The sequence below is a fragment of the Procambarus clarkii genome, chromosome 73 (assembly GCF_040958095.1).
Source record: "Procambarus clarkii isolate CNS0578487 chromosome 73, FALCON_Pclarkii_2.0, whole genome shotgun sequence".
In the NCBI taxonomy this organism is placed as follows: Eukaryota; Metazoa; Arthropoda; class Malacostraca; order Decapoda; family Cambaridae; genus Procambarus; species Procambarus clarkii.
Window position 1 is genome coordinate 9150861 of NC_091222.1, and position 20830 is coordinate 9171690.

Genomic DNA, 20830 nt, shown 5'->3' on the forward strand with positions numbered 1-20830 from the left:
CGCACTAGTCTTATGCACCTACTCCCAAAGCGATATGAAAAGGCTCGAAAGCATTCAGAATGAAGCCAGGACAATCATTCTTGGAGTTCCAAGAACTGCCAAAACGTCCAATCTGCGAGGGGATTTGTCAATGTTAAAAGCAGAATTAAGGAGTTGAATGCTAAGCTTGCAATTAGGATAGCCAGAGATCTCCATTACAATTTATTGCTAAGAAAAAGCTGAGTTCTCCTACTTTCAGGGGGAAACAGGAGAAGTAAAAAATGGCATCACAGATCAGTCTGCTACCAGGAAGAACTTCACCTGCTTGAGCAAGCCCGTGAGCTCCTGCCTGTAGAGAAGTTACCTCCTTGGGAGGATGATTCATGCAGCATTATCATCAATGAAATGGCAACGAAAAAATCCAACATGATACCAAAAGAAATGAGGCACAAGTATCTCGAGGAAATTTATAAAGAAGCCGAAGATGAACTAGATCAAATCTACACTGATTGGTCGTCTAATCCTGTCAGTGGCAGGGCTGGTGCAGCGTACACGATAATTAAGGATAATGCTTTCCAACGCAGAAATGAAGAAAAAGCGCGTATTGAGAACTATGCCTCTTCAACACAAGCAGAGCTCACTACCATTGTTATGGCGTTAAGGTTTCTTGAACTGAACACTAATGGTGCAGTGATTTGCACCGATTGAAAAGCAGCACTGCAAAGCCGAAGTAAAAATAGGGCAGAAAATCTTGCATTAGTCGCTGAAATTAAGAGAGCTGTGAGAGTACTTACCAATCAGGCAAGAGTCATTAAGTTTCCTCCCATGTTGGAATATGTGGGAATGAACGAGCAGATGTGCTGGCTGCTGAAGGAGACCATATTGAATACTTCATACCCAAGACTCTACTACAAATTAGAGGTATTGTTAGGCAACATCACCGTGACAAGGTAACTGAGGAAAGGAGGATAGAAGCACAAACCAGTGAATCTGTACGATGGTACAACATGGTTGCTGCTGGCAATCCCAATCATTATGGACGAAGAGGAGGAGGACGAGGGAGAGAATCAGTAATAGCGAGAATCCGTCTTGAATACTAATATCCATGGAGATATGGAATGAAAACAACAGTTGATCAGCGAAGTTGCAGGATCTGTGATGAGAGTGACGGATACCGCCTTGATCACTATCTACGTGAATGTATACACCTGACACACATTTGAAATATGTGTAGAATAATAAACCCCACATTCTTTGAGTTAGGAAAACACTATTTGTCAAACAGTGATACTGTTCTTAAAAGAATCCCCCATTTTGCACCCGCAAGATAATGTAAGCTTTTGGGGGTTGACAGATATTAATCTTCTTGTTTGAGGAGCTGTTCACTTGAGACAGTTAAGCAAGTCCTAGACAGGATGAACAACCCAGCGGGTTTTCTTCCAATTGGGGGGGGGGGGGGGGGTTGTACGTGCTGCTATGGAGGTATGTCCACTCACAAGATGAGTGGTGCTGCCCAATAAACTCGACCCTCGGGGCAAAATTAAAAAAAAAACAGTGTTAGTTTAGTTCATTCATTATGCACCCCATACCCCATCCTGTGGGCGGTGGACCCCACACCCATCCTATGGGCGGTGGACCCCATACCTAGCCTGTGCGTGGTAGTGAACCCAACACCCATCCTGTGGGTGGTAGTGGACCCCACACCCATCCTGTGGGCGGTAGTGGCCTCCACAACCATCCTGTGGGTGGTAGTGGACCCCCATGCCCATCCTTAGGGCAGTTGTGCACCCCATACCCATCCTGTAGGTAGTAGTGGACCCAACAACCATCCTGTGGGTGGTAGTAGACCCCACACCCATCCTGTGGGTGGAAGTGCTCCTCACATCCATCCTGTGGGGGGATAGTGGACCTCACACCAATCTTGTGGGCTGTAGTGCACCCCACATCCATCCTGTGGGTGGTAGTGGACCCATACCCATCCTGTGGGTGGTAGTGGACCCCACACCCATTCTGTGGGCGGTAGTGGCCTCCACACCCATCCTGTGGGTGGTATAGTGGACCCATACCCATCCTGTGGGTGGTAGTGCACCCCACCCATCCTGTGGGTGGCAGTGCACCCCACACCCCTCCTGTGGGTTGTAGTGCACCCCACACCGATCCTGTGAGTGGTAATGGACCCCACACCGATCCTGTAGGGTGTAGTAGTCGGGTGTTCAGGAGAGGAAGTGTAAGATTAGATAGGCTTTAAACGTCATGATAAATCGAGTTTCCTGCGGTGTTAGTGTTGATTATATGAGTCTATTTATAGACTTGAGTGCTTTATACTCGACATAATGCCTAAAAGTGTGTTAAGGTACTTGGGTGGCCGTTGGAGCAAGGAAGCTCGGTTGAAAATGTATTCATCCTACCTGGTAAAGAGTTGAAACTCTTATACAGTAATTGGTCAGTAAATATGTGTGAAATATGCAGTGAAGGAATGTGAAGTGTGAGAAAAATGCATATTGAAGGTTAAACCTTATTTATACACTCACAACAACTTACTGAGTCACCCCTTCCAACAGAAGTACTCATCAAACACTACACGCAATGAACAACTCTTAAATTGGTCTGTAAATTGGTAAGAATATTGCATTAATAAGAGGAAAGAAATAGTTAAACAAATGCTGGAAAATTTACAAATAGAAGGTTAATAAAACCTCAAAATTACAGAACTGTTATAATCCTATTTAAGTTTACACTCAAAATATATACACTTGCAAAATGCAATACACTTAAAAGTACAAACAGCATGTGGATTATACTTGAAATATACTTGTTGTGTGTTTTCATTAATATAAATAATATTTATAATATGTAACATTTGTTCAGTTTTGTAACAGATTGTTTATTTTAAGGTAAACAACGCCTTAATGTGTAACAATATAACCATGGTGTGACCTTCCCTGTAAGGCAGTCACCAGGGTCTACACAGGCTACACAGTTTATCTATAGTCACCAGGGATGTGACAACACAGTCCATCTACAGTCACCAGGGATGTGGCTACACAGTCCATCTACAGTCACCAGGGATGTGGCTACACAGTCCATCTACAGTCACCAGGGATGTGGCCACACAGAGGAGGAACATTACCAGAAGACAGGGACAGAGCCCTTGGGGAAGGGGGGGTGACGCTCTGGTCCGGCTTCAGTGGAAGCCTCAGGAACCCTCGTGGGTGCAGTAGTATCCCAGGTTGCAATCCTTTTGACCATGTCGAGGCGCAGTTGACTAGAGCGTGTGCTTGGAAACACCAGCAGATAGGTTCGAACCCTCATCACGGCTTCTGTTGATGTTCTCCTTGATGCATCACGACAATTTGATTACTGTCTGTGGATTTAGGAATTATTATATCCTCAAAGGGCTCAATTGTACGTCTGTCTAATGCAACCAGAGACCTGAAATTCAGAACAATTATCATTATGAGTAAATTGTGTAAGCTTTATACGAGGTGGAATGTAAAGTTATTTAATGGTCAATGTCTGAGGGTGCGAACTATGGCACCTAATAAGTGCTGACTTTGGCCAATATAGCTTAAGATTGACTGATGTATATAATAGTGTAACAGATCTACAGGAAATAATAAAATTAGCTGATAAGTTACCTATACTCCAGCTGGATATTTCGAAATATTAAGGAATTACTGTAAAAAAGAGCTAGCTTATTCACAAGCATTTTAAATGCTATTGAAACCAGACCCATGGTAGATGAGCTGTGTATTTAGAGTGATAGTGATCCAGGGTTACCAATACATCTCCTGATGTAAATTGCTGAGCTGAGACAGTGATGTATCTTCATGGCATAAGTAGGTTATTATATTCATCCAATTGTCTTATCATCCTAGTTTAATGCTGTTTTGCCACTTTGAGCCTCAATGCTCCAATTGTAAGCTGTAAATTATTTATGTGCCTGTAACACCTGATCACTTGAGCCACATCTAAAATAATGTTTGTATAATTTTCTGAGGAATAAAGCTTCGAAATCCAAATCAAGATCTATATTATGAAGTGTGTAATTATAATCATTACGTGTTATACTGTTATTTTCACGCTGTCTTGCGTATATAATGTACTATAATTGTGAGTTTTATAAGTGTACAATCATTTTGAATAGATATTTATATTTTATTTAAATATTCTGAAGGTAATGTAACCAACCGTTTATGTGTATGAAGCGGTGGTGTGTGCCCAATGATGAGCCCCTGAGGCCCAGGATGCGCTACAGGTTATCTGTCTCCGTGTGCCTTGAGGCGTGACAACTGTCGACGCTGGACGCTTCCTGCCCTGACCCTGGTAACAGTATATCTGGATCAGTATGACAAACAACTTGCTGAAGACAACACCGGCAGCGCTCCTGCACGTCCCTCCACACCTTGCTCCTGCAGGTGAAAGTCAGGAAGATGAAGGCTCCCTGCAGGGTGTTGAGGACCACGAAGACATACCAGACGGCCTGCAGCTGGAGGTAGCCAGCCACGATGCCAGTGATCCAGGTGAGGCCCATCAGCACGGCCAGTCGCACATACAGCACAAACTGTTTCTTATTTGGTGCACATGAACTCTTCCGCAGCGTCGACTGTGTGCTGGCCCCGATGGTGTATTAAGTAATAAGGAAAAACACAACATTGAGAGTCATGACTGTGAATAATGGAGCACCAAAGAACACCAACAAGGCCTTGCGCTTCCCGAACCAGCACCAACGTTGACCAAAGCTGGGCAGGAACTGAGGGGACAGACCTGCAGGGGCGGTCATGTCAAGGGTTACTGTGACCACCACAGCCAGGGCTGGAAGCAGCCAGCCGTATACACAGTAGAATAAGAACTTGCTTCGCTGTTTCCCAGATGACACTCGCAGCTCATCTTTAGCTTGTTGAAATGTCAACCACACGTCAAAGGTCATGATATTCATCCAGCAGAAGGCGGCGAGGAAGGAGTAATACATTAGGACTGCCGAGATGTAACATCCTGTCGTCCAAGGCTCGAGGAAAGTGTTGAGGATGAAGATGGTGTACGCGGTGAGAAGAGAGAGGCAGAGGGACGCCAAGCACTTGCCCGGGAGGTTCCTAAGACGAGACAGCAAGAGGAAGATAGCCAGGTGCAGCAGGAGACACAGGCAGGACAACCCAAGACCCGCCAGTGACACCCAACCCAATAACGGGGAGAACTTGTGTGAGAGTTCCTCTGGTATGCACACAAGGACGCCACCTTCATTTACCTCGTACTCTCCCACCTGGTAACTTCGAGCGTAAGCTTCTACAATTACCATTCTCTTCTCGTCCAACGTGAATTCGCCCTCACAAAGAAGTATTTTATCACAATTAAGTGTTTCATTTGATTCAGGGTTCACTATATCGGTATGAAAAGCTTTACGTGTGTTGTGTTGATGACACGCTGAGGAATCTGGTGTGTTGGTTGTCAAGTTATTGTCGTTCCTCCTGAAAACAGTTCTGCACTTCTTGAAATAGTTATCATAAACTTCGCTTGGCTGGCAACGGTCTAAAATTGCGACAATATTACCATCGCTGTGGTAATTAAAATCAGTTATTCCAGAGAAACGAGGTGTCCCTGAACGAACAATATATTCAAATAGATTGCAACTACTTAAAGTAAGATTTATCCAGTTACACAGAAGACAGTGGGGGTTCCTGTAGGCCGTGAGTCCCACATACCTCACTGCTGTGTAAGAGTGACACAGATCAGCAACAGAAGCGTCCGTCCAGTTCTCAGCACACGTCCTGATGGTGGCGTCGCATTGCATTGTATTAACAGGAATATCAGGCCTTTTAATATTATTATTACATTTCTTAAAAATTTGTCTACCATTAATGGGAATAAATGAACCCCAAGATCCGTTATTGAATAATAACTGAGAAGTTATGTAATTGGTTAAGTTATCCCGCGGACCTGGATGATATACTATACTATAAACACAGTCCAGTTGTGTCTTCCAGAGCGTGAGGTGATGAGAGTCGTTGTTGCAGACGGCGCAGTAGTAGTTGGTGTAGGTGACGGAGGTGGTGTTGCTGGTGGCGGGGAGGTGGGCCAGCGGGTCCCTGCTGTTGGAGATGTCTGCCGGGGAGCCCGCCAGACACAGCTGGGCCACCTCCTCGTCCTCCCACCCTGACATGCACACGCTCTTCATGTAAACACTGCCACCAACCACGCTAACACACTTGTACCTCGCTGGCAGGACCTGATCTTCCCATCTGTAGTAGATGGAGTCTGGACAACAATTGCCATACTCCGCGCACAAGTCATCACAATTACAATTTTCTTTACTCTGGTAGTAGTGAAGAAAACCCGTACCACGACTATGGTAATCACTACCATTACAAAACCCCTCAGATGAACACGCAGCACCTAGAGCAACCAAATCGCGATGAAAGAGATCCATCATTTGGCCCTTGGCAGTTGCCAATATCAGTATAAATAAGGCCTTTCTCGTCATTTTTGTTTCCTAATTTTCGAAATAAATTGCAGAAATATTCATAACTTCATTAGTGTGACCAATGACAGTGCTCGAAGTCCTTACACTGATGGCCGTGTTCTTCGTCTTAGTCAGAATATGTTTAATCTAAGGATTTCCTCTCCAGCAGTTACTAGACTTTCCATTTTATTATTCTCATTCAATTTAATTTCAATGTACATGTTATGATTTTGGAACCATTATTAGTGTATTACAAGTCCATTAGTATAGACTCTTGACATTTGAGACGCTGAACAGTGTCAGATGTGGTGTAGACACACAATATAGGACAGTCTTAAGACAACACCTGGAACAACCGTGTATATGGGTGGTTCAGGAGAGGAAGTGTAAGATTAGATATGTTTAAACGTCATGATAAATCGAGTTTCCTATTGTGTGTTAGTGTTGATTATATGAGTCTTTTTATAGTCTTGAGTGCGTTATACTCAACATAACGCCTAAAAGTGTGTTCAGGGACTTGAAAGGCCGTTGAAGCTGTGAGATTTTTTTTTTACGCCTACCTCCCTTAGGAGGTGGACTACAAGTTTAAATTCTGCTCACGGCAGTTAAGTATGAGTCCAATAGAAAAAGGAAAAGCGGGAGCAAACCGCCAGGCCACCACCAGGGGTGAAAACCTGTCCACAATAGGCCGCTGGCTCCTCCTAGTTAAACAGGACGTTAAAACTAATAAAGGGTAACCGACGGGTTCTCACAATCAAATATTTATATTTGATGTGGCGCTATGAATTGGAATTCGAATTCCCAAGAACAGCCGTCATATCAAGATCACATCAATATTAATAATAATATGCAGAAATATGGTGGAATAATATGGTTGAAGGGTTGACATCAAAGACCGTTTTCTATAACATAACAATTTATTAATAACAAGAGACTAACTACTACATTACCGAGTTTACATTACGTTAATGTCCATCCAGTGGCACGATAACAAACAGCTAAATAGCAACCCTTGCTGCGAGGCTGCATACTGAACTAACCTGAACACAGGTGTGCCCACTGATGACGCAATATTGCAAAACAAAGAAAAATATCACAGACTAAGTTACACCAAAGCGAATGGTTACGTTATTGTACATCAAGTGGCATTTGCAACACAGCTATTCAACAGACCCTCGAGAAGTGACAGCAGTCTCCATCTTGCTGACACTTCGGGCTGACAACATGAACTAACTGAACAAATGAAGGATATCCACTGAAGACAAAGACACAAGCATGCAATCAATAGTGTCTCGGTTTCCCTGACAGCTACTATAATCACAAACTTAGGGGTCCTCCCGCCCCCCAGGAGAGACCCACATAACTAGGCGGGTAGTCCAACAGTGACCCCTCCCCCCCTATCACAACCCAGTGTGAACACTCTTTGCAACTCCCTACAAGAAGTTGCACTGTTATAAACAGTAACAAAGACAGGCAAGGCGGGATTCTGGGACACAGCTCCCTAGATGACTCTACTCTCGTCACCAGACGACAACCAAAAGAAATTGCCTTAAGTGATTAATTACGTTAATTTACTGATCGCAGCAGTCAGCAACAAAGTACTACGGTAATCACAAACAATTGTCTCACACTAGACAACAACATGATGATACTCTACGTTAATCTTTAACACTTTTCTCTCTTGTTAACAATAACTCAAACTTATATTACATCACACTTGACTCCTTGCAAGTATTCAGTGAGTAATTCTCAATTAAGGTCAAACGGACCACTAATTACATCCCCATTGAGTTACGTTAACTAAGTCTACCCTAACTTGGTAGCTTCTTAACAGTCTGTGTCAAAAATTTACTAGTGAGTGTTAATTACCCTAATTAATTCTGAGCAATTAATTAACTGTCACCAGGACCGATAATTAATCATCCATAAATACGTCTCACTCCGCACTGCCTCAGCAGGTCTCATCAAACACTGTGAATTCACGGGAAAGGAGTTAATTACCCTAATTAAAAAGATGTGCCACTAATCCACTGTCCTCAGACAGGATATGATTAATACAACGATTTATGCTAGCTCCATGACCTCGCTTTACCGAGTCATCGGAGCTCTCCAATGTTAATTACTCCACTAATTAACCTGAGCCACTAATTGCTATTCCCCAGAAAGGTAATTAGTCTCGAGCAAATTACGTTAACACAAATACTGACAGACTCTGACAGATCCTCTCCCACTACGTGAATTTATGATGAGAAGGCTAATTACATAATTAGCTAGAGTGGTCAATTAGTTGTCACACGGACAATTAATTGCTCCCGAGACATATCTCACTCAAGCTCAACACTGTTCTCTCATAACAGCTCTCACTCACTCAACAATAAGTGTGCACCCCTTATCCAGTTAATTACCCCTTACTTAATTAACTCACTGAATCTTTAAGTCCTCAACACAACTTAAAGAAACAAAGTAACCCCAGTGTTACATAGGTCACACTACAATGGCATGCAACATCATAAATGCACTGCCCACATATGGTTGCGGCTACTGCAACTCGCTAATTACTGTGCACACACAATAATGACACACAGTTGTGCAACACACAAGAGTCTACCAATATTACTGCCCCCCCCCCCTATCTTGCACCCTTTGCAAAGGACTACTGTGAACACACACATACCTCAGCACGGCAATTAACCCATCAATTGCCTGCTCTCATTAAGCACTGTGAATTCCCCTGAATAATCCTAGAGGTCCCTTAAACCCTCAACACAGTTCCTGGGGCAATAATATCGTATAAACTGATAACAATACTGCACAAACCTGCAACATAATGATGCCGTCAGCATACCCCACATGCTAATGACATCATTAGGCAATCAGTCAGCAATCACATCTACTGACTTACCACACAACACAGTACATAAAGCATGCAAATGAACATATAGAAATGGCATTCACATAATCAATGAAAATTATATCATCAGGTAAATGTAACTAACTACACAGACCTCAGGGGTCCCCACTGACATCCCTGCAACCTGGCCTGCCTACCTCTAATGATTATAATTTTACGGTACTCTATGGCAATAATCCAGTCTGAACGATTATATAGAATCGACAGGCTGGATCACTTATATGGTAAATCTCTACACTGACCGGTTACATACTCTAGTCAGTCTACTACATATATACATTATGATACTACAGTGTGGTGCCGTGTATAACTTCTATCTCCAGGTACCGCCCTATCAATCACCTGGACCCTACTGACAGCTGTCACTCAGCTGCTTCTCTAGCCTGGCGAGGCTCTGAGACAACTCTTACCGTGAATTTCCACCGGTACTCTCACACTGTACACAATGATAATAGTACTGACGTCTTTCCTTATTTTTTTACTCACTTCCCAGGTCACTACCACACTAGCTGTCAACACTTAGCTTGCTTGCTCCTCATGCGTCGACAAGATGTGGCCCTAGGCTGTCCCGGGAAAGTGGCCAAGGCATGTGGCCACCGCGTGGCCCTAAGGGGGTGGCCACGGGTAGCGCATGACGTCATAGCACCCCACCCGGCTGAGCTGGTGCGCGGGGTGGGGTGGGGTTTGGCCGCGCAGGTGGCCTGGGTGGGTGGCCGCCCCGGGCAGCTGGCCAAGGTGGGCGGCGCGGGTGGCCGCGGGCGGCCTGGGTGCCTCGGGCTGGCAGGCTGCCGCCCACAGGCGTACACACGAGGATGGGAATCACTAACAACCCCATCAAACCAGAGCCTGCCTTGCTCTACACTGGGGTGACAATGGCCGGCGGCGTCCCCACACTGACGCCACCTGGCGGAATTCAAAGTTCAACATGGGCCTGTAATCACACCAAAATTACACTAGGAGGCCCTGCTCGATTCCGCTAATTGCCCAACAACACTAGACAGGTTATCCAAACCACCTGTTACACCATGAGGCTCTGCCAGCTGCCTCATGGATGAACAATGTCAACTGACTCTTTAGCTTTTTACTGTTCCTTCCGTAAATCCTTGGCCCCAATTCACCCAATTGGGCCTTGACACAACCCCTGATGGCAGGAGTGCCATATTCGATGAGTAATTTGGACGACAGAAGCAATTAGCGGGAGGTGGAGGTGGCCGGCCTGCCACCTCCACCAGACACTTCTTCCTCTGCTTGCCGCCCAATTCAAACTGCCTCCCTGGCGGGCAGGGAAACTCAAATACCCATACCTCCTCCCTACTTTGTCTTGACCAATCAGCCTGGAGCCGGCACGGCTCCTAGTGCCGCTCCCAATCACAGCCCTTCGCGCCAAAACTCGGTTTGGAACACAGGTGCCTAAAAAAAACACAGGCCTCCGTCACTCTCGGGCGTCCTGTGACGTCACAAGGAGGGGGAGGCCTAAAAGACAGTGGCGTACTGTCTCATATGGTGGGGGGGCAACGTTCACCCCACTCTCCCCCCCACCTCTAACGGTTTTAATCAAGTACCTCTCATACCACTTCACTCCTATTTCACAGAAACATGCAAATCTCTGTAATTCTCACTACAGAGCAATCACAGACTTCTAACTACTCGCAAATGATAGACCATAACATAAGCTTTCATTCAACACCCAACAAGTATATGTTATTTTGAAAGCTTCAGTTTCTAGAGTGACTAGCCTAATCTAGAAACTAGGAAAACTAGCTGAGGGAATCTAGATCCCTCACAGGAGCAGTAAGTTCGCCTCAAAAGTTATTCATCTTACCTGGTGTAAAAACTCTTAAACAGTAATTGGTCAGTATATATGTGTTAAATAAACAATGAAAGATTGTGAAGTGTGAAAAAAATGCATATTGAGGGTTAAACCTGATTTATTCACTCACAACAGTTTATTGAGTCAACCCTGGCAACAGAAGCATTCATCAGATCTCATCTATACACTCACAACAGCTTGCTGAGTCAAGCCTGGTGAGTCAACCATGGTAATAGAAGCATTCATACGACCTCATCTATACACTCACAACAGCTTGCTGAGTCAACCCTGGTGAGTCAACCATGGTAACAGAAGCATTCATGCGACCTCATCTATACACTCACAGCACCTTACTGAAACCACCCTGGCAAAAGAATCACTCACCTAACACTTCCCGCAATAAACACCTCCTAAATTGGTCTTTAAAATTAATAGGAATATTGCATTAATAGGAATGAAATAGTTATGCAAATAGTTGAAAATTGACAAATGGAAGGTTAATAAAACCTTAAAATTACAAAACTTTTATAACCTTATCTAAGTTTACACTCATAATATATACACTTGCAAAATGCAATACACTTAAAAGTACAAACAGTATGCGGATTATACATGAAATATACTTGTGCTATATTTACATAATTATAAGTAATATTTAAAATCTATATAAATAAAATAGAAATGTTCGTTTGTTTAAAATCGCTAATCTCCGAAAGTTCTTCACCAATTACCATGAAATTTTCACACAACGTTCCATTCGAATACGTGCATGTTTTTATATACCTACTATTTAGATGCCACACCTGTGACAGGTAAAAACATGCGTTTTTGGAAAAACAGCACCATCTGTTGCACGTAAGAGCAGCACACACTGTACAAAATGTGTTACGATTCCATTTCAATGTTTCCGATTGCATTGATAAATTGAATTTTCATAGATTTATATTTATTTTCACTTTGATTTAATTATTTTGTGTGACGTTCCATTGGAATTGAGCTGTGTTGTTTACCATACCGTTCATTTCGTAGGTATAGCTTATTTTTTTCTTTTTTCATTTTTTTCATTTCGTTTTTTTAACTGTTTCTCTTATTTTTCAGTGCAATTGGTGGTGAAATTGAGCTGTGTCGATTGATCTGCGTTTGAATTGAAATATTTTGTTAGTATTTTTTGTTTTTGTTTTTAAACAAGAAAATGGACAACACGTTTATTTCACAGCTGCAAATGTACAACAAACAATATGAATCCACCGGCTATAATGTTAACTACTTTCTTCATGTTATTTCAAAACGACGCATTTGCGAAAACACTGCTGTATTTGGAAATGCCTACATATTACACCTGGAATGCCAATAGAAAATCATTTGAGCGACGCAAACGAGGAGACCGAGTCGACGGACAACCTGGCATATTCATATAAACTACGATAGGCAGACTGTACACCGTGCATCCCAATCAAGATGAATGCTTCTTTCTTCGCATGTTGTTGGTAAATGTGCCCGGTCCAACGTCTTTCCAGCCACGGAGATTTGTCAACGGCGTAACACATGCCACTTTCCGTAGTGCATGTCAAGCTCCGAATTTATTGTAGAACGACCGACACTGGGATGTATGCATTAATGACGTGTCCAACACGTTACATCCAAATCAAATTTATGCATTGTTGGCAATCATATTGACCGCCTGCTCTCCTTCATCTCCAATAGAGTTATGGGAAAAATATAAATCGCACGTGGCTGAAGATATTATCTGTCGAATATGAAGGAAAATTCAAATATGAATATGGATGCCACAGCAGAAATCTACAACGAAGCTTTGATAATAATTGAAGATTGTGCTTAGAATTCGCGAACAAAGTTCTAAATCAATTGGAAATGCCATCACCAAATCGATCTGCTGCTGCTTCTTTCGATGTAGAATTGCGTCGTGAACAAAATTACAACATGAGTGATCTGTTGTCGTATGTGCAATCAAATATTCCTAAGCTAACGCTTGAGCGAAAAGGCGTTTACAATCAAATAAGTCAAACTGTCAATAACGGGTTTGGAGAAATCTTCTTAGATGCGCCAGGAGTAACCGTAAATCCTTCGTAATTAGATTGATTCTGGCAGCATTTCGATCCCAAAATGGAATAACCTTAGCTTTAGCATTGCCCGGAATAGCTGCGACATTGTTACGAGGTGGAAAACCTACTACTACGGCTTTGAAATTGCCATTAAACATGTAATTCACTGAAGCTCCTCCGTGCAACATTTCCAAAGCATCCGGCATGGGAAAAATATTACAGATATGTAAACTTATCACTTGGGATGAATGCACAATTGCCCACAAAAATCGCTCGAGGCTCTTGATCGATCATTACAAGATTTGCGTGGAAATATCAGACCATTTGGGAATGCATTAATATTGCTTGCAGGAGATTTCAGGCAAACATTACCTGTAATTCCTCGATACAAGTCCGTCGACACTGTTGAGAAAGCAGATGAAGCGGTTAGTTATCCAACATAATTTTTTAATTTACTCGATCTAGCAGGGATAGCATCACACGTACGGCAATTGAAAATCTGCGTGCCAATTATCATGTTGCGAAATATCAATCAGCTAAAGGTTTGCAACGCCATGCGCCTTGCAGTAGAAAATTAATCAGCAACGTCGTAGAAGCAACAATCTTGATAGGACCTTTCAAAGGTGAAGATGTTCTCATTCCTCGCATTTCTATGATTCCAACAGATATGCCATTTCAGTTAAAAATATTGTAATTTCCAATTCGAGTGGCATTTGCAGTCACCATCAACAAAGTTCAGGGCCAATGTTGCGTGTTCTAGAGTCGCCAAACCAGACAATCTCTAAATCACCACAGACAATGGAACAACAAAACATATTGTATACCCACAAGCATTGTGAAATTAAACATATTAGAAACGTGCGCTTTCTCTTTTCTTTCTTTTCCATTTAACCAGAGTGAGCCACAGCAACGCGTGGCGGGTACACCTAGTATATTATATTTGTTCAGTCTTGAAACAGATTTCTTATTTTACGGTAAAGAACGCATTAATGTGTAACAATATAACTATGGTGTGACCTGCTCTGTTAGGCAGTCACCAGGGATGTGGCTACACAGTCCATCTACAGTCACCAGGGATGTGGCCACACAGTCCATCTACAGTCACCAGGGATGTGGCCACACAGTCCATCTACAGTCACCAGGGATGTGGCCACACAGTCCATCTACAGTCACCAGGGATGTGGCCACACAGTCCATCTACAGTCACCAGGGATGTGGCCACACAGTCCATCTACAGTCACCAGGGATGTGGTCACACAGTCCATCTACAGTCACCAGGGATGTGGCCACACAGTCCATCTACAGTCACCAGGGATGTGGTCACACAGTTCATCTACAGTCACCAGGGATGTGGCCACACAGTCCATCTACAGTCACCAGGGATGTGGCTACACAGTTCATCTACAGTCACCAGGGATGTGGCTACACAGTCCATCTACAGTCATCAGGGATGTGGCCACACAGTCCATCTACAGTCATCAGGGATGTGGCCACACAGTCCATCTACAGTCACCAGGGATGTGGCTACACAGTCCATCTACAGTCACCAGGGATGTGGCTACACAGTCCATCTACAGTCACCAGGAATGTGGCTGTACACAGTCCATCTACAGTCACCAGGGATGTGGCTACACAGTCCATCTACAGTCATCAGGGATGTGGCCACACAGTCCATCTACAGTCATCAGGGATGTGGCCACACAGTCCATCTACAGTCACCAGGGATGTGGTCACACAGTCCAACTACAGTCACCAGGGATGTGGCCACACAGTCCATCTACAGTCACCAGGGATTTGGCTACACAGTCCATCTACAGTCACCAGGAATGTGGCTGTACACAGTCCATCTACAGTCACCAGGGATATGGTCACACAGTCCATCTACAGTCATCAGGGATGTGGCCACACAGTCCATCTACAGTCACCAGGGATGTGGCTACACAGTCCAACTACAGTCACCAGGGATGTGGCCACACAGTCCATCTACAGTCACCAGGGATTTGGCTACACAGTCCATCTACAGTCACCAGGAATGTGGCTGTACACAGTCCATCTACAGTCACCAGGGATGTGGCTACACAGTCCATCTACAGTCACCTGGGATGTGGCTATACAGTCCATCTACAGTCACCTGGGATGTGTGTGACTGTAGATGAAAGAGGAACGTCAGCAGTAGAACAATCCCAGACGACAGAGTCAGAGTGATGGTATTTTTGTGCGAAGCTCTGGTCCGGCTTCAGTGGAAGCCTCAGGAACCCTCGTGAATTCAGTAGTACCCCAGATTCCAATCCTTTTGACCATGTTGTGGCGCAGTTGTCTAGAACGTGTGCCTGGGAACACCCAGGTTCGAACCCTCATCACGCCTTCTGTGGATTTTCTCACTGATGCATCACGACAATGTGATTACTGTCTGTATATCTGGGAAATATTTTATCTTCAAAGGGCTCACTTGTCAGTCTTTCTAATGCAACCAGAAACCTGAAAGTCAGAATTATTATCATTATGAGTAAATTGAGTAATCTTTAAACCTGGTGGAATATTAAGTTAATTATTGGTCAATGTCTGTGGCACCTAATAAGTGCTGACCTTGGACAATATAGGTTAAGGATTGTTGGAAATTTCCAACACTAATACAATACTATTGTATTATAACGAATCAGTATTATTATATACTAACTACAGTAGTCACTAAAACTTACTAACAGTAATGTTCACATAAACTAACCATTATATCTACATATGGATGCTGGAATTCTTGCGAAACCAAGCACCAGTATTGCGTCAGATTATATCTACTTAAAGACATTTATAGCCAGTGTACTAGAGAATTGCATGTGATTCTCTAAAATCATCAGTATTCCGTGTGATAATTATTTATGGATAACATAACTCCCAAATAATTCTAAACCGAGAGCTTTTAGTTACAATTGTTATCAAGTAATAGTTTTTCTGTCACGCGTGAATGCCATGGAGAAAACTAAAATCTTCTCCATTTATCGTTTCCCACCATAAGACGAGAAAGCAATAATATTTAAATCCCTAGAATCACAACCCAGTCTTTATTAAAGTATTTCAACCACTATTGCGCGAAATAGTATTATTCGTGATAAATAATTTCGGTGGTGAATGCGGGGACGCGGGTTGAGGGAGGAGAGACGCCATTGTGTGTGCGGGTGGCGAGCTCGTGTTGCGGAGTGAGCAACAAAAAGTCATGGCGTCAGAGTCTGAGACACGTGACGTTGGGATTATCAGCAAGAATTACACTGGTACTCAACCTAGAACGAATAATTATTCTTCTACGTGATCTGCAGTGCTCGGTCAAATAATAACGCGTCGATATTCAAGCCAAACTCTCAACCATGTGTACAACATTGTGGAAGTTTGAGACTGAGACGTGATACCGGCAGACTTCAGCATATACTGCACCCTTCGATAAGTATATATTTCTTTCTTGATGCATCATTAGAGATTGTATATTTCGTGGGCAGTCTGTCGTTACATCGAATGACTACTAAAAATCCAACGTTAGTACCGCACTAATCTTTATTTTCTATTTCATGAATATTGAGATTTAAGTAGCCTAGTTCAATTCTACGTAATATCCCTTAAATTACAGCTCGTATGTGAGGAGTCAACGAGTCGTTAACTACATTCGTGTTATTCACCTCTAAAGGCTTCTACGTGGTGATCCTGAGATCACGAGGACGAGGCGTGAACGATATCATAGAAATCGTCTTAAAGCTAAGACTTTTTGTACACATTTAATTACTCCAATTATTTCTACTTGTTCATGATATCAGATTGAATGCTTGTCATGAGAACTGGAGATAAAATGTGTTTATTTAGATGATTGCTCTCTAATTCTAATAACCATTAATATTCTCAATTTGTATTTACCTATTGATTCTATAATATTTTGGTCACAATATTCTTTATTCAACAATGAACTGGTGCACGAACCACACTAGTTCCTAGACGTATATGAAGTTCTAGCAATACCCCCCCAATGTAGGTGTTTGAGGCTCTGACTTTAGTTAATTAACCATACAGTCCATTATTTATTTAAGTGATTATTCTTTCTGATATTTATCCATAGACACTGGTTCTTTCTTGTGTTTCTAATGATCACTTTTTATTAGTTTCCTTCTTTTCTCAAAAGTGGGTGGTCCTTCGTTATTAATTTGATTAATTAAATAATTGAGTCAAGCCCCAGATATCCCACAAGGATGACTGATGTATATAATGGTGTAACAGATGTACAGGAAATAATGAAAATTAGCTGATAAGCTACCTATACTCCAGCTTGATATTTCGAATTATTAAGGAATTACTGTCACAATGAGTTATGTTATTGACAAGCATTTTAAATCCTATTGAAACCAGATCCATGGTAGATGAGCTGTGTGTTTAGAGTGACAGCAATTCTGGGTAGTAGTCCATATATATATCTCTTGATGTAAGGTGCTCAGCTAAGAACATTTATATATCTTCATGGCACAAATAGTTTATATTATTCATCCAATTGTTTTATCATCCGAATTTTTTGCTGTTTTGCCACTATAAGCTTCAAGGCTCCAATTGAAGCTGTAAATTGTTTCTGTGACTGTAACACCTGATCACTTCAGCCACAGCTGAAATGATCTGTGTAAATCACTGAAGAGTACAGCTTCGAAATCCAAATCAAGATCTAGATTTAAAAGTATATAATTATAATGATTACATGCTATACTCTTATTTTCACAGTTTTACGTATATAATGTACTATAATTGTGAGTTTTATAAATGTACAACCATTTATGAATAATTTTTTGTATTTGATTTAAATATTCTAAAAGGTAAAGTAACCAACCGTTTATATATGTGTGTGGAGCGCTGATGGGTGACCATTGATGAGCCGCATAACCCCAGGAGGTGCTAAAGGTTGTCTGACTCCACGTGCCCCGAGGCGGGACATCTGTCGACGCAGGATGCCTCCTGCCGTGACCCTGGCGATGGTGTAGGTGAACCAGGATGAGAATTAACTTGCTGAAGACAATGCCGGCAGCGCTCCTGCACATCCCTCCACACCTTGCTCCTGCAGGTGAAGGTCAGGAAGATGAAGGCTCCCTGCAGGGTGTTGAGGACCACGAAGACATACCAGACGCCCTGCAGCTGCAGGTAGCCAGCCACCATGCCAATGATCCAGGTGAGGCCCATCAGCACGGCCAGTCGCACATACTGCACAAACTGTTTCCTATTTTGTGGACACGAACTCCTCCGCAGCGTCGACTGTCTACTGGCACCGATGGTGTATGAAGTCATAAGGAAAAACACAACATTGAGAGCCATGATTGTGAATAATGGAGCAGTAAAGAACACCAATAAGGCCTTGGGCTTCCCGAACCAGCACATATCTTGACCAAAGCTGGGCAGGAACTGAGGGGACAGACCTGCAGGGGCGGTCTTGTCTAGGGTTACTGTGACCACCACAGCCAGGGCTGGAAGCAGCCAGCCGTACACACAGTAGAATAAAAACTTGCTTCGCTGTCTCCCAGATGACACTCGCAGCTCATCTTTAGCTTGTCGAAATGTCAGCCACACATCAAAGGCCATGATATTCATCCAGCAGAAGGAGGCGAGGAAGGAGTAATACTTTATGACTGCCGAGATGTAACATCCTGTCGTCTTAGGCTCTAGGAGGGTGCCGAGGATGAAGACGGTGTAGGTGGTGAGAAGAGAGAGGCAGAGGGACGCCAAGCACTTGCCCGGGAGGTTCCTAAGACGAGGCAGCAAGAGGAAGACAGCCAGGTGAAGCAGGAGACACAAGCAGGACAGCACAAGACCCATCAGTATCAGCAAACCCGACACAAACTTGTTTGAGAGTTCCTGTGGCTCGCACACGAGGACGCCACCTTCAGTTACCTCGTACTCTCCCACCTGATAACTTCGAGCGTTAGCTTCTACCGTTACCATTCTGTTCTCGTTCAACGTGAATTCGTCTTCACAAAGAAGTATTTTATCACAATTAAGTGTTTCATTTGATTCATTAGACACTACGTTGCTACGAAAGGCTTTCGTTGTGTTGTGTGGATGACAAGCTGAGGAATCCGATGTGTTGGTTGTCACCTTATTGTCGCCTTCATCACGCTTGTCGTCTTCGTCTACCTCCCTTATGTTCCTCGACAAAACATTTCTGCACTTCTTGAAGAAGTTATCATAAACTTCGCCGGGCTGGCAAAGGTTTACAATTTCGACATTATTATCACCGCTGTGGTAACCAAAATCAATTAGTAGAGAGAAAGGAGCCTTTTGAACGGGTTCACAAGGTCTAAAGCAACTATACTTCTGTGTAACTAAAGAGTTACACAGAAGACAGTGGGGGTTCCTGTAGGCCGAAACTCCTGAACACCTTACTGCCGTGTAAGAGTGACACAGAGCAGCGACAGACGCGTCCGACCAGTTCTTAGCACACGTGTTGATGGTGGCGTAGCATTCCCTTGTATTAATAGGAATATCGGGGATTTTAATGTTAATATTACATTTCTTAAATAGTTGTTTACCATTAATGGGAATATATGCACCCCAAGATCCGTTATCGAATAATAAATGAGAAGTTATGTATCCGGGTAAGTTATCGGGCTGATCTGTAATATAGTTATCCGGCTGATCTGTAACATTGTTATCCAGCAAAACTGCAATATGGTATTTCGCCTGCACTGAATCATATTCCTCAATGTTGACACATTCCAGTTGGGTCTTCCAGAGCGTGAGGTCGTGGGAGTCGTTGTTGCAGACGGCGCAGTAGTAGTTGATGTAGGTGACGGAGGTGGTGTTGCTGGTGGCGGGGAGGTGGGCCAGCGGGTCCCTGCTGTTGGAGATGTCTGGCGGGGAGCCCGCCAGACACAGCTGGGCCACCTCCTCGTCCTCCCACCCTGACATGCACACGCTCTTTATGTAAACACTGCCACCAACCACGCTCACACACTTGTACCTCACTGGCAGGACCTGATCTTCCCGTCTGTAGTAGATGGAGTCTGGACAACAATCGCCATACTCCGCGCACAAGTCATCACAATTACAATTCTCTTCACTCTGGTAAGCTCCGTTATAGTAATCTTTGCTATGGTAATCACTCCCATTACAAAACCCCTCAGAAGAACACGCAGCACCTAGAGCAACCAAATCGCGATGAAAAAGATCCATCATTTGGACCTTGGCAATTGCCAATATCAGTATAAATAAGGCCTTTTCCATCATTTTTGTTTCAAATTTTGGAAATAAATTGCAAAAATATTCGGAACTTCATTAGTGTGACCAATGACAATGCTCCAAGCCCATACACTGGTGGCCGTGTTCTTCGCAGTAGTGAGAATCATTTTAATCAAAGGATTTCCTCTCCAGCGGTTACCAGACTTTCTATTTAATTAATCTAATTCAATTTAAATACAATGTACATGCTTTGATTTTGGAAGCATTAAAAGTGTAATAAAAGTCCAGTAGTATAGACTCTTGACATTTGTGACGCTGAACAGTGTCAGATGAGGTGTAGACACACAACACCTGAGACAATGCTATGACACAAACAGTCGTGGAGAGAGAGAGAGTAGATAGTAAGAGGAATGATAAGGACT

At 43.2% G+C, this 20830-nt stretch overlaps 2 protein-coding genes across 2 annotated transcripts; both read right to left on the bottom strand.

Moving 5' to 3' along the window:
• Positions 1–2682: 2682 nt before the first annotated feature.
• On the bottom strand, positions 2683–7211 carry LOC138356514 (uncharacterized). Its single transcript, XM_069312662.1, has 2 exons — positions 4171–7211; positions 2683–3343 (listed from the first exon to the last, which is right to left on the bottom strand). The coding sequence occupies exon 1, from the start codon at positions 6455–6457 to the stop codon at positions 4610–4612; it is 1848 nt and encodes a 615-aa protein (XP_069168763.1). The 5' UTR covers positions 6458–7211; the 3' UTR covers positions 2683–3343; positions 4171–4609.
• A 123-nt stretch (positions 7212–7334) lies between these two features.
• LOC123774195 (uncharacterized) lies at positions 7335–20602 on the bottom strand. The gene is made up of 2 exons (XM_045768341.2): positions 18070–20602; positions 7335–15698 (listed from the first exon to the last, which is right to left on the bottom strand). Exon 1 carries the CDS (start codon positions 20454–20456, stop codon positions 18135–18137), a length of 2322 nt encoding a protein of 773 aa, XP_045624297.2. The 5' UTR covers positions 20457–20602; the 3' UTR covers positions 7335–15698; positions 18070–18134.
• Between the last annotated feature and the right edge of the window lie 228 nt (positions 20603–20830).

Excerpts from the sequence above, each read along its gene's own strand:
- LOC138356514 (XM_069312662.1), bottom strand. The coding sequence starts at position 6,457 with ATGACGAGAAAGGCCTTATTTATACTGATATTGGCAACTGCCAAGGGC.
- LOC123774195 (XM_045768341.2), bottom strand. The coding sequence starts at position 20,456 with ATGATGGAAAAGGCCTTATTTATACTGATATTGGCAATTGCCAAGGTC.